This window comes from Orcinus orca, chromosome 17 (genome assembly GCF_937001465.1).
Source record: "Orcinus orca chromosome 17, mOrcOrc1.1, whole genome shotgun sequence".
Taxonomy (NCBI): domain Eukaryota; kingdom Metazoa; phylum Chordata; class Mammalia; order Artiodactyla; family Delphinidae; genus Orcinus; species Orcinus orca.
The window spans coordinates 27,220,589-27,235,320 of NC_064575.1; the positions used below are offsets into that span (position 1 = coordinate 27,220,589).

General features: G+C 36.8%; 1 protein-coding gene and 1 long non-coding RNA gene across 6 annotated transcripts in view; one reads left to right on the top strand and one right to left on the bottom strand.

Annotated features, from left to right (window-relative positions):
• LOC125961784 (uncharacterized) overlaps positions 1-14,732 on the bottom strand; it is a 387,293-nt gene that overhangs the window by 358,857 nt on the left and 13,704 nt on the right. The gene's annotated exons all lie outside the window — the stretch shown is intronic.
• RALYL (RALY RNA binding protein like) overlaps positions 1-14,732 on the top strand; it is an 834,129-nt gene that overhangs the window by 311,168 nt on the left and 508,229 nt on the right. For all 5 annotated transcript variants that reach the window (XM_004276159.3, XM_033439829.2, XM_049700753.1 and 2 more), the window contains one exon: positions 10,303-10,581. In XM_004276159.3, the coding sequence (XP_004276207.1) occupies positions 10,326-10,581 (256 nt within the window). In that variant the 5' untranslated portion in view covers positions 10,303-10,325. The remainder of the gene's footprint in view (positions 1-10,302; positions 10,582-14,732) is intronic.

Sequence of the window (14,732 nt, forward strand, 5' to 3'; positions counted from 1 at the left end):
CTTGGTTTTATAAATTCATTTTTGGATCCCTTTAATCTCTTCCCGGGTTCTTGAATACAGTATGTGTTAATATTGTTGTTTGACTTTTTGAATCCTGGGTATTTCTCATTGTTATTCTTATTTTTGTTGTTTGTTTCTTTTTATGGCTGAGTAATATTCCATTGTATATATGTGCCACATCTTCTTTATCCATTCATCTGTTGACGGACACTTAGGTTGCTTCCATGTCCTAGCTATTGTAAATAGAGCTGAAATTAACATTTTGGTACATGTCTCTTCTTGAATTATGGTTTTCTCAGGGTATATGCCCACTAGTAGGATTGCTAGGTCGTGTGGTAGTTCTATTTTTAGTTTTTTAAGGAACCTCTATACTGTTTTCCATAGTGGCTGTATCAATTTATATTCCGACCAGCAGTGCAAGAGGATTCCCTTTTTTCCACACCCTCTCCAGCATTTATTGTTTGTAGATTTTTTGATGATGGCCATTCTGACCGGTGTGAGATGATATTTCATTGTAGTTTTGATTTGCATTTCTCTAATGATTAATGATGTTGAGCATTCTTTCATGTGTTTGTTCACAATCTGTATATCTTCTTTGGAGAAATGTCTATTTAGGTCTTCCGCTGATTTTTGGATTGGCTTGTTTGTTTTTTTGATATTGAGCTGCTTGTAAATTTTGGAGATTAATCCTTTGTTAGTTGCTTCATTTGCAAATATTTTCTCCCATTCTGAGTGTTGTCTTTTGATCTTGTTTATGGTTTCCTTTGCTGTGTAAAAGCTTTTAAGTTTCATTAGGTCCCATTTGTTTATTTTTGTTTTTATTTCCATTTCTCTAGGAGGTGGATCAAAAAGAATCTTGCTGTGATTTATGCCATAGAGTGTTCTGCCTATGTTTTTCTCTAAGAGTTTTATAGTGTCTGACCTTACATTTAGGTCATTCATCCATTTTGAGTTTATTTTTGTGCATTGTGTTAGGGCGTGTTCTAATTTCATTCTTTTACATGTAGCTGTCCAGTTTTCCCAGCAGCACTTATTGAAGATGCTGTCTTTTCTCCCCTGTATATTCTTGTCTCCTTTATCAGAGATAAAGTGACCACATGTGCATGGGTTTATCTCTGGGCTTTCTATCCTGTTCCATTGATCTATATTTCTGTTTTTGTGCCAGTACCGTACTGTCTTGATTACTGTAGCTTTGTAGTATAGTCTGAAGTCAGGGAGCCTGATTCCTCCAGCTCCGTTTTCCTTTCTCAAGACTGCTTTGGCTATTTGGGGTCTTTTGTATTTCCATACAAATTGTAAAAGTTTTGTTCTAGTTATGTGAAAAATACTAGTGGTAGTTTGATAGGGATTCCATTGAATCAGTAGATTGCTTTGGGTAGTAGAGTCATTTTCACAATGTTGATTCTTCCAATTCAAGAACATGGTATATCTCTCCCTCTATTTGTATCATCTTTCATTTCTTTCATCAGTGTCTTATAATTTTCTGCATATAGGTCTTTTGTCTCCTTAGGTAGGTTTATTCCTAGATATGTTATTCTTTTTGTTGCAGTGGTAAATGGGAGTGTATTCTTGATTTTACTTTCAGATTTTTAATCATTAGTGTAGAGGAATGCCAGAGATTTCTGTGCATTAATTTTGTATCCTGCTACTTTACCAAATTCATTGATTAGCTCTAGTAGTTTTCTGGTAGCATCTTTAGTATTCTCTATGGATAGTGTCATGTCATCTTCAGTGGCAGCTTAACTTCTTCTTTTCTGATTTGGATTTGTTTTACTTCTTTTTCTTCTCTGATTCCTGTGGCTACAACTTTCAAAATTAGGTTGAATAGTAGTGGTGACAGTGGGCACGCTTGTCTTTTTCCTGATCTTAGGGGAAATGGTTTCAGTTTTTTACCATTGAGGACAATGTTGGCTGTGGGTTTGTCATATATGGCCTTTACTATGTTGAGGAAAGTTCCCTCTATGCCTACTTTTTGGAGGGTTTTTATCATAAATGGTATTGAATTTTGTCAAAATCTTTATCTGCATCTATTGAGATGATCATATGTTTTTTCTCCTTCAATTTGTTAATATGGTGTATCACATTGGTTGATTTGCTTATATTGAAGAATCCTTCAATTCCTGGGATAAATCCCACTTGATCATGGTGTATGATCCTTTTAATGGGCTGTTGGATTCTGTTTGCTAGTACTTTGTTGAGGATTTTGGCATCTATGTTCATCAGTGATATTGACCTGTAGTTTTCTTTCTTTGTGACATCTTTGTCTGGTTTTGGTATCAGGGTGATGATGGTTTCATAAAATAAGTTTGAGAGTGTTCCTCCCTCTGCTATATTGTGGAAAAGTTTGAGAAGGATAGGCGTTAGCTCTTCTCTAAGTGTTTGATAGAATTTGTCTGTGAAGCCATCTGGTCCTGGGTTTCTGTTTGTTGGAAGATTTTTAATCACAGTTTCAACTTCATTGCTTGTGATTGGTCTGTTCATATTTTCTATTTCTTCCTGGTTCATTCTCAGAATGTTGTGCATTTCTAAGAATTGGTCCATTTCTTCCAGGTTGTCCATTTTTTTGGCATATTGTTGCTTGTAGTAATCTCTCATGATCTTTTGTATTTCTGCAGTGCCAGTTGTTACTTCTCCTTTTTCATTTCTAATTCTATTGATTTGAGTCTTCTCATTTTTTTTCTTGATGAGTCTGGCTAATGGTTTATCTACTTTGTTTATCTTCTCAAAGAACCAGCTTTTAGTTTTATTGATCTTTGCTATTGTTTCCTTCATTTCTTTTTCATTTATTTCTGATCTGATCATTATGATTTCCTTCCTTCTGCTAACTTTGGGGTTTTCTTGTTCTTCTTTTTCTAATTGCTTTAGGTGAAAGTTTCAGTTGTTTATTTGCGATGTTTCTTGTTTCTTAAGGTAGGATTGTATTGCTATACACTTCGCTCGTAGAACTGCTTTTTCTGCATCCCATAGGTTTTGCGTCCTTATGTTTTCATTGTCATTTGTTTCTAGGTATTTTTTGATTTCATCATTGATTTCTTCAGTGATCTCTTAGTTATTAAGCAGTGTATTGTTTAGCCTCCATGTGTTTGTATATTTTACAGATTTTTTCCTGTTATTGATATCTAGTCTCATAGCATTGCGGTTGGAAAAGATACTTCATATGATTTCAATTTTCGTAAACTTAACTAGGCTTTGTTTGTGACACAAGATATGATCTATCCTGGAGAATGTGCTATGAGCACTTGAGAAGAATGTGTATTCTCTTGTTTTTGGATAGAATGTACTGTAAATATCATTTAAGTCCATCTTGTTTAATGTATCATTTAAAACTTGTGTTTCCTTATTTATTTTCATTTTGGATGACCTGTCCATCGGCTGAAAGTGGGGTGTTAAAGTCCCCTAGTATGATTGTGTTACTGTTGATTTCCCCTTTTATGGCTGTTAGTATTGAGGTGCTCCTATGTTGCATGCATAAATATTTACAATTGTTATATCTTCTTCCTGGATTGATCCCTTGATCATTATGTAGTGTCCTTCTTTGTCTCTTGTAATAGTCTTTGTTTTAAAGTGTATTTTGTCTGATATGAGAATTGCTACTCCAGTTTTCTTTTGATTTCCATTTGCATGGAATAACTTTTTCCATCCCCTCTCTTTCAGTCTGTATGTGTCCCTAGGTCTGAAGTGGGTCTCTTGTAGACAGCATATATATGGGTCTTGTTTTTGTATCCATTCAGCCATTCTATGTATTTTGGTTGGAGCATTTAATACATTTACACTTAAGGTAATTATCAATATGTATGTTAGTGTTTCAGGTTTCTTATTGTAGGTCTTTCCCTTCTCTTGTGTTTCCTGCCTAGAGAAGTTCCTTTAACATTTGTTGTAAAGCTGGTTTGGTGGTGCTGAATTCTCTTAGCTTTTGCTTGTCTGTAAAGGTTTTAATTTCTCCATCAAATCTGAATGAGATCCTTGCTGGGTAGAGTAATCTTGGTTGTAAGTTTTTCTCCTTCATCACTTTAAATATGTCCTGCCACTCCCTTCTGGCTTGCAGAGTTTCTGCTGAAAGATCAGCTGTTAACCTTATGGGGATTCCCTTGCGTGTTATTTGTTGCTTTCCCCTTGCTGCTTTTAATATTTTTTCTTTCTATTTACTTTTTGATAGTTTGATTAATATGTGTCTTGGCGTGTTTCTGCTTGGATTTATCCTGTATGGACTCTCTGTGCTTTCTGAACTTGATTAACTATTTCCTATCCCATATTAGGGAAGTTTTCAACTACACACCCTTCAAATATTTTCTCAGTCCCTTTCTTTTTCTCTTCTTCTTCTGGGACCCCTAGAATTCGAATGTTGGTGCATTTAATGTTGTCCCAGAGGTCTCTGAGACTGTCCTCAGTTCTTTTCATTCTTTTTTTTCTTTATTCTGCTCTGCAGTAGTTATTTCCACTATTTTATCTTCCAGGTCGCTTATCCGTTTTTCTACCTCAGTTATTCTGCTATTGATCCCTTCTAGAGAATTTTTAAATTCATTTTTTGTGTTGTTCGTCACTGTTTGTTTGCTCTTTAGTTCTTCTAGGTCCTTGTTAAACGTTTCCTATATTTTCTCTATTCTATTTCAAAGATTTTGGATCATCTTTACTATCATTATTCTGAATTCCTTTTCAGGTAGACTGCCTATTTCCTCTTCATTTGTTAGTCCTGCTGAGTGTTTGCCTTGCTCCTTCATCTGCTGTGTGTTTTTCTGTCTTCTCAATTTGCTTAACTTACTGTGTTTGGGGTCTCTTTTTTGCATGCTGCAGGTTCATAGTTCCTGTTGTTTTTGCTGTCTGTCCCCAGTGGCTAAGTTTGGTTCAGTGGGTTGTGTAGGCTTCCTGGTGGAGGGGACTAGTGCCTGTGTTCTGGTGGATGAGGCTGGATCTTGTCTTTCTGGTGGGCAGGTCCATGTCTGGTGGTGTGTTTGGGGGTTTCTGTGGCCTTATTATGATTTTAGGTGGCCTCTCTGCTAATGGGTGGGGTTGTGTTCCTGTATTGCTAGTTGTTTGGCATAGGGAATCCAGCACTGTAGCTTGCTGGTCATTGAGTGAAGCTGGGTCTTGGTGTTGAGATGGAGATCTCTGGGAGATTTTCGCTGTTTGATATTACGTGGAGCTCGTAGGTCTCTTGGGGACCAGTGTTCTGAACTTGGCTCTCCCACCTCAGAAGAACAGCCCTGATCCCTGGCTGGAGCACCAAGAGCCTTTCATCCACACGGCTCAGAATAAAAGGGAGAAAAAATAGAAAGAAAGAAAGAAGATAAAATAAAATAAAGTAAAATAAAATGAAGTTATTAAAATAAAAAATAAAAGAAGTATTAAGAAGAAAATTTTTTAAAGTAAAAAAAAAAAAAAAACTGACACACAGAACCCTAGGACAAATGGTAAAAGCAAAGCTATACAGACAAAATCACACACAGAAGCATATGCATACACACTCACAAAAAGAGAAAAAGGGAAAAAAGTATATATATCTTTGCTCCCAAAGTCCACCTCCTCAATTTGGGATGATTCATTGTCTATTCATGAATTCCACAGATGCAGGGTACATCAAGTTGATTGTGGAGATTTAATCCTCTGTTCCTGAGGCTGCTGGGAGAGATTTTCCTTTCTTTTCTTTGTTTGCACAGTTCTCGGGGTACAGCTTTGGATTTGGACCCGCCTCTGCATATAGGTCACCTGAGGGCGTCTATTCTTCGCTCAGACAGGATGGGGTTAAAGGAGCCGCTGATTCAGCGGCTCTGGCTCAACTCAGGCCGTGGGGTAGGGAGGGGCAAGGAGTGCGGGGAGAGCCTGTGAGGCAGAGGCTGGCGTGATGTTGCACGCTGTGCATTTTCCCGGGGAAATTGTCCCTGGATCACGGAATCCTGGCAGTGGTGGGCTACACAGACTTCCGGGAGGGGAGGTGTGGATCGTGACCTGTGCTTGCACACAGGCTTCTTGGTGGCGGCAGCAGCACCCTTTGCGTCTCATGCCCGTCTCTGGGGTCCGCGCTGATAGCCGCAGCTCACGCTCGTCTCTGGAGCTCCTTTAAGCGGTGCGCTTAATCCCCTCTCCTCGTGCACGGGAAACAAAGAGGCAAGAAAATGTCTCTTGCCTCTTCGGCAGCTCCAGACTTTTTCCTGGACTCCCTCCCAGGTAGCCGTCGTCGCGCACTAGCCCCCTTCAGGCTGTGTTCATGCCGCCAACACCAGTCCTCTCCCTGCTATCCGACCGAAGCCCGAGCCTCAGCTCCCAGCTCCCCCTCCGCCCCGGCGGGTGAGCAGACAAGCCTCTCGGGCTGGTGAGTGCTAGTCAGCACAGATCCTCTGTGCGGGAATCTCTCCGCTTTGCCCACCGCACTCCTGTTGCTGTGTTCTCCTCTGCGGCTCCAGAGCTTCCCCCCTCTGCCACCCGCAGTCTCTGCCTGAGAAGGGGCTTTCTAGTGTGTGGAAACCTTTCCTCCTTCACGGCTCCCTCCCACTGGTGCAGGTCCCGCCCCTATTCTTTTGTCTCTGTTTTTTTCTTTTTTCTTTTGCCCTACCCAGGTACGTGGGGAGTTTCTTGCCTTTTGGGAGGTCTGAGGTCTTCTACTAGCATTCAGTAGGTGTTCTGTAGGAGCTGTTCCACATGTAGATGTATTTCTGATGTATTTGTGGGGAGGAAGGTGATCTCCATGTCTTAACGCTCCCAGCATCTTGAAGCTCCTCCTGTCTGCAGTAGAGTTTTGATTACCCCTTGCAGAAAGGGCAGGAGCAAACTCAAACTGCTTGGGTCTCTGCTGCATTTTAAGTCTTTACACTCCTTTTTTTTTTTTTCCTTTCCCTTTGTGCTTATTCTTTCACTTGCTCGTAGGATGCCTCACTTGGAAGCCTTGTACCCAGTGCTTCAGATGGAGCTCCTAGTGAGAAAAAAATCAATTTTTCATTTTAGATATTACAGTTTTCATCTTTAGATGTTCCACTTCATTCTTTCTTGTATTCTTTAATTTCTCTCCTGATTATGGGTCATAGTTTTTGATCTTGGGATCTCTAGGAGGTTTTAACTGGATTCTAAAGATTTTGTATTTTATGTTGTTGACTGTCTGAGTTCTAGTTTTCATAAAGAAGTATTACGCTTTGCTCTCATAGACAGTTAAGTTGTTTTTTGGTTTAGTTTGATCATCCTGAGAGTTGTTTTTAAGTTTTGTTGGGGTGGTCCTTGAGTACTTTTTACTCTGAGGATTATTTATGCCCATTACTAAGGCCTGGTCCTTCTGATGTCTAAATTTAATGATTGAGGGATTCAATTTGGACTTTCTACTGTCACTTGTAGGAATTGAATGATACATAGCCTTTTGTGGGTCTGGGAAGCATTCAGCTCACAGCTTTCCAATAACTTTTTAACCAGCCTCATAGAAGTTCATCTACTGCATGCATATCCTAGGAATCAGCATAGATTCAAGGGACCCCTAAGGTGATTTCTGGAATTACTTCTCTGTATAGCTCTCTTCTCTCTAGAAATCTGCCTCACAAATTCCTGCCTCTTTAGACGCCTTAAACTCTGATCTATCACATAAATTCAGTAAGGTCACTGTCTCTGCTTTCAGTGATACACACACACATGCACACGTGCACACACACACACACACACACACACACACACCAACTCTATGACATGACATATGCTTCCCAGACAGAAAGCTGGGGCAAGCCTAGACCTTACTTTGTTATTTATTTACTTATTTTTGCTCAGCTGTCATAGATCTGCACTGCCTATGGCTTAATGTCAGAAAAAAAATTTGTTCCATGTATATTAGCCTGATTTTCTAGTTGTTTGAGTCAGAGAGGTAATTTAACCCTTGTTATTCCATCATGATGGAAAGTGGAAGTCTTTCTTCAACTGACGAAGAGTCATGTAACAGAGAAGCACAAACTAAATATTACATTATGAGTTAAGGCTTAATTTTTCAGAGAATATTGATAGTGTACAACACAGTGACAAAACTCTTTCATTAATAAAACCTGGTAGAAACTGGCAAGTCAGTCTTTATGTGAGCAGTTAGATACACAGAGACTTTAAGGTGATCAAAAGTCATTAAGTGGAATTACACAAAAGGCAGTTTGGACTTACAGTTATGAGAGTCATCTACATATAGTAAAAGGTTGGAGTCAGAGAAAGCATGTTGACACTTACAGTAAGAATTCAGAGTGCAGCTGTGCCCTCATTTTAAATTTGACTCAGGGTCACTGTCAAAGAAAGACCACTGGGCTCTGTAAACCATGTTTATGACCTCTTCTAACAATTCTTGTGTTTCCATTTTAACCAATTTATTCCTGTCCAGGAATAAATTTTCTTTCCTGTCCAGGAAAGAAAATGTCAACCATAAGAATCATTAATTCTTAAAAGTAGCTTTATGATATTTCTAAAAATATCTATCACATAAGAGCAAAAAGAAAATAATATTATTTCTATGGATTGCATTACTGATGTTGGACTAGAGTTGTAAGAAAGGTAGCCCTTAATACATTCTGGAGCCAAAAAATGGATATTTAGTTTATTTTTCCTCTTCAGTGTGGTTAAAATACACTAGATTATATGAGGAAGCTAAATGTTTAAAATACATATGTACACCTTAATTTTTCTTATTTGAATTGATTCTCAGAGCATTAGCTTAAGGTATGCAATAGCTCAAATTGCAAAATTAACAAAAAAGAATCAACTTTCATTTCCTTCAACCCTAACCTTGAATAATTCTTAAAGGAAGCCCTTAAATGTAGCTAAGCCAAAACAAAACAAGGCAGCAATATAATCCCTGTTTTTAATGATGCCATACTCAATTTTTATGTGAATAGCTGTTTATGAAGTCAGCCCTCATTATAAAGAGATATGTATAATGTTGTGTCCAATATTTAGTAAAATTTTAATAATCCAAGAAGTAATCATTAACAGCCTAATTTGAAACATTTTTGTGTTATGTGGTTGCTCTTGATTTTAGAAGTAGCTGCTTTAAATGAATAGTGAGTAAATTTTCAAGTATATCTAATTTACATGCCTTTAAAATTTCCACCCCTTTAGTGCTCAATTTAGAAATGTCATTTTAAATTGTTTTTAAAAAAATATACACTTATTATTTATATAGCTATAAGATTTTAAGATATTATTTGTATAAAAATATGTCACTGATAAAATGTATCAATTAGCTAGTGTTCAACAATTATCATCAATATTAGAGATTGTATCCTTGTTGAAATTTTAGTTTCACCATACTAGTTTCTTTAAATTGGTAGGCACTTTAGAAGATGATGTCTGGCAAAAAAAAAAAAAAAAAGAAAAAAGAAAAAAAAATAGTGCTTAATAAATATTGTTGAATGAATGAATGCATTTTTAAAGGCTTAAAAAATAAATCTGTAAGTGCTGGAGTACTTGGAAATAAAAGTTTCATTGAGTTTAATTAAGCACAATTAAATACTCTGCCAAACTCACAAAACAGTTTTTAGAAATACTAGCAGTCCTTAGGCAACATAGGAGCCATTAGGTAAATGAATTAAAAATGAGGTTGAGAATGGAAATTTCAGTACAGATGCCCAGTCTACTAATTTGCTGATCATTGATGAAAACTAGCTACACATGCTGTTGTTTTTTTTGTTTTTGTTTTTGTTTTTAAACTGATATTTGGTATTGGTTACAGAGAATGTACAGAATTAATTCTGGTTAAATCTTTTATTTTCAAAATATGTTTTTCTTATGTTAAATTTTCCAATAAAATTTTTAATTCCTTTTTTTCTCTTCCACAGCATTTAATGAAAATAATTGTTAGTTTCTGATAGAAGTGTTTTGATAATGAAATAGCTAACATATCTACGTATTATAGAAAATGTAGAAATTAAAATGCATGTTCTCCACCATAAATGGAGGTTACAGTACTATATTCCACCATCAGACCTTAGCCATTCTGGATTTTCTTTTTCACTGATAGATTAAGGTGGCTTATTTCTCATACTTGCTTCTGAAATATTGATAGACTTAAAAATAAAAACTACAAAAACTATCACTGTGCAGGCCTGAATTTTAGATAAATTAATCAGGAATTTATTTATAACTGTATGCTAAATAATTATAATTATTTTTCTACTTCATTTTGCAATGCAATATTCACCTTTTATTAATATATTATTAAATTTTCTTCTCAAGAAAATCAGTAGTACTTGGGGATTTGAGTTTACCTGATACACTATTGAAAAATTGTTAAAAGCCAGTGGTATCCATTCAATCTAATTATTTTCCTTTTGATTTTTTTGTTGTTGTTGTTTGTTTAAGGACTAAAACAAGGTGAGCCAACCATGACTGGCAAAACACAGACCAGCAATGTCACCAATAAGAATGACCCCAAGTCCATCAACTCGCGTGTTTTCATTGGCAATCTAAATACAGCCATTGTCAAGAAAGTTGACATTGAAGCCATTTTCTCAAAGTATGGAAAAATAGTTGGCTGCTCAGTTCACAAAGGTTATGCATTTGTACAGTACATGAGTGAGCGGCACGCAAGAGCTGCAGTGGCTGGAGAAAATGCCAGGATCATCGCAGGCCAACCACTTGGTAAGTCCCTCTCCGGTATGGGTTTCACATTAGTGTTCTAGTTTCTGAGCATATCTGGACAAGCACTACTATTATATTTATCTCTTAACCAATTATAGTACTTATATATTTATAATTTATATTTTTTTCTTGTTCTCATATTGGTTTACTTATAAGTGCCTTATTTTCTCTACAAATTTATAAGCTTGAGATCGTCTGCTTTGTAATACTTGTTACCTCCACCAGTCTTAACAGGTCCAGGCAGATAAAAGATACGCATCATGTTTAACTTTATTTGACTTGCAATGATGTCTTATCTTCTAGGAAACACTTTGTGGAGCAAAAAATAAAATAAAATAACTACTTTTTATACTTATAGCACTTGCTCTGAGGGGCTAATGTATTTTCCTCATTTACTGTTTTTTTTTGTGGGGGGAGAAGGGATAGAAAATAGCAAAAGGAAGTAAATCTTAATTACTGGAAAAGGAATATAAACTATTCTTTCTTATCTAGGCAGGAATCTTGTATGTCATGCCTGTTCAGTCATGTGCAATAATCACATTTATGTCTGATGTCCAGGGAATAATATAGTTTTTTTTTTCAAAGAAATAAGAATATAGTCTGAAGTAAAAGGAAAATTCTTAGGAGAAAATACTTTGTAGTAAGTATGCAGATAAAAATATGAATTAGACACTTTTTTCTACATAAGGAAAAAGTATAATTAACACATCAGTGATTCCCTAATTTATATCTCTTGTGAGGTTCAGATTCTTATATTAAACTGATTATACCAGGTCTTCTTTTGGATATCCACATCGCAACTTCCTTCACCTGCATACTTCTCCATCACAATAAATGGAACCTTCATTTATCCAGTTTTTCAAACAAAATCCTAGGTATCAACCTTGATTCTTCTCTTCCCCCCACACTCCAAATGTAATCCATCATCATGTTTCTTACCATCAATATATCCCAAACCCAATCAACTTTTAAATCTATACCAATAGCCGTCTTATACAGGCCACTATTATCTCAGGTGGACTACTGAAATAACCCCCTAACTGGTCTGCCTCTTCCCAGTCCTGCCAGTGTCCCTTTAAAAACATAAATGAGATTTTGCCATTAATTTGCTCTTAAGTCTGTAATGCCTTTCATTGCACCCAGAATAAGGTTTATATTCTATACCATGGCGATGATGCACCACATTACCACATCTTCAACTCCATCTCCTTCTCTCTGCCTTCTTGTACCACTTCAGTGTTGCTGGCCGTCTTGATATGCTACAAACATTCCAAGATTGTTCCTACCTCAGAGGCTTTGGACTTGGTATTCCCTCTGCTCAGAAGACAGGTCCTTGCTAATCATTCTTTCCCTGCTTTACTGTATACTGTGCTCAAATTTTACTTTCCCAGAGAGGCTTTTCTGACCAACTTATCTAAAATAAAATAGTCTTCTACCCTCTTGCCTGCACTGTCTATTCTATTATTGTACTTTGTATTTTTTTCATAGCCCTCATCAGTATCTGGAATTATATATTTTTATAAAAAAATTTTTGGCCACACCGCGTGGCTTGCAAGATCTCAGTTCCCCAACCAGGGATTGAACCTGGGCCATAGTGAGGAAAGGCCAGAATCCTAACTGCTAGGCCACCAGAGAACTCCCTGGAATTACATATTTTAACTTATGATGTTACTTCTATCATGCCCACAGACATAATAAAGATGAAGGAGCATATAAAAGAAACAAGCTATAAAAGCATAAACAAATCAAGTTAGAAGAATGTTAAGAATGTTGTATTATCAAGTTATACAATGTAATTACAAAAAATTGGGGGGAAGGTGTGGAATTCAATAAAGTGAGAGTGAAGCCTGAGGTAATAGTCTTGAGGAAAAAAAGATGTTTTACATAAGTGCTTGCAATAAAACCACAAATAATCATTACCGTATAAGAATATAGTTTTATTTATATTTCTCCAATTCACTTTTCTATATTTTAAAGAAAAGTAATGCCATCCAAAAGACATTGGTAAGTTTTACATATGTTTTTTTTTTTTTCAATGTCCCAATTCTACTTGTTTACCTTGATATTGGAATTTTCTGACCAATTTTGCTTTAACTTCTAAGTTGAAATCTCTACTTAGGGCCACATCTGAGCCAAAATCAGAGAAATACCCATTTATTGCCTCTACCCTGATTGTTATGAGATTAGTACATACTAGTAGAGATGCATTTAACTATTAATTTTTAAAAATTAATGACCAATGTAAAGTCCAGTTCACGTGTTAATGAACTATAGATAATTTTCCAGAGTCCCTTTCCTATGTCAGGGAGGGGGAAATTTCCCCCTCTACTCCTCTTGAGTACTTGTGGGTGGGCTAGTAATAAAATTGACACAACACAGATTAACAGGAGAAAAGGGAACAAATTGTAATTTGTGCACATGGAGGTCTCAGAAATGGGGCCTGAGAAGTAGCCAGAGCAGGCAGCTTTTATACTTTTGAGACAAAGAAACAATAATTTTTTTTTAACATCTTTACTGGAGTAAAATGGCTTTACATTGTTGTGTTAGTTTCTGCTGTATAACAAAGTGAATCAGCTATATGTATACATATATCCCCATATCCCCTCCCTCTTGCCTCTCCCTCCCACCCTCCCTATTCCACCCCTCTAGGTGGACGCAAAGCACAGAACTTATCTCCCTGTGCTATGCGGCTGCTTCCCACTAGCTATTTTACATTTGGTAGTGTATATATGTCAGTGCCACTCTCTCACTTCATCCCAGCTTCCCCTTCCCCATGTCCTCAAGTCCATTCTCTACGTCTGCGTGTTTATTCCTGTCCTGCCCCTAGGTCCTTCAGAACCGTTTTTCTTTTTTTTTTTTTTTAGATTCCATATATATCTGTGAGCATACGTTATTTGTTTTTGTCTTTCTGACTTACTTCACTCTGTATGACAGACTATAGGTCCATCCACCTCACTACAAATAACTCAATTTCATTTCTTTTTTATGGCTGAGTAATATTCCACTGTATATATGTGCCACATCTTTTTATCCATTCAAAAGAAACAATAAATTTGAGAGGAATTGACAGGACAAAGAAACTTAGGTTTGGGGACTTAATTAGTAAGGAGTTTAAGCAAAGTGTGGGCTTGAGTAGCACGTTAGTAAAGAAGTAAGAAGGTTTGTTTAGACAGGTTTCTCTGCCCAAATTCCCTATCGCTGGCAATAAGGGTGTTCTTCTACCTCCTGTTGTAGGGAGGGCACCTTTCACATGAGAGAGATTTATTTCCTGACTTTAGAGAGACAGAGAGGAGGGTTAGTGTCCCTCTTGCATCAGCTCTTTCTTAAGTAACTTTAATTCAAAATAATCAATATGTCAATGAGGCATATTTTGGAGCACACTACCCTGGGCCCTAACACCTGTCACTGCTCACTTATTCACTGTCCTTTTGAGAAGAATGCAGTGAGGAAGGAGCAATACCCACACTAAAATTTAGTGCCTTATTTAGAAAAACCCAAGGAAAAAAATGACGACACCAAATTACTATGCTTTGAGAGCCACAGAATTAAATTGTGCTTCTAATAAGATACATTTTTCATTCCCAGTCATTCTGGGATCCTCTCTCGGTTGTGTCCTCCAGTTAATCTCTGGAGCACCTATTTAATCAGCCATAATCACCCTTTCTGCCTGAATCCAAGTCAAAGACTTTATTCTTTTAGTTGAAATCTAGTCTCTCACTCCTTGTGTCTAAGTTGAATGCCTTTTCATACAAAGCAAGTGCTTTATAACTTAATAACCTTGCTTTTCAGGGCAAGTGTTTCAACATACTCACCTTTTCTTAAACCATATTGCTGGAGACTCAGGAACATCTTGTCTTCCAGATGTTCCTTATAGGAAGCTGGTTCCTGAAGAAAACGGTTTCCCGGGAGGTATATTAATTTCTGGCTTTAAGTATTTTGCTTTTGGTGATAGGGGAAACTTAGGTTTAGGTAAAATCACTGGCTTCTTGAAATTTTTGATACTCAAATAAACGTTTTATGATTCACAACTCCCACTAAACCCTATAAGCCCTTGACTTGAAGTGGATTGATTATGGATAAAATATAGACCACTGACATAAGAAATAGATATTAACGTCATGTACCACAACCTATTTAAGCATTGTTATTTC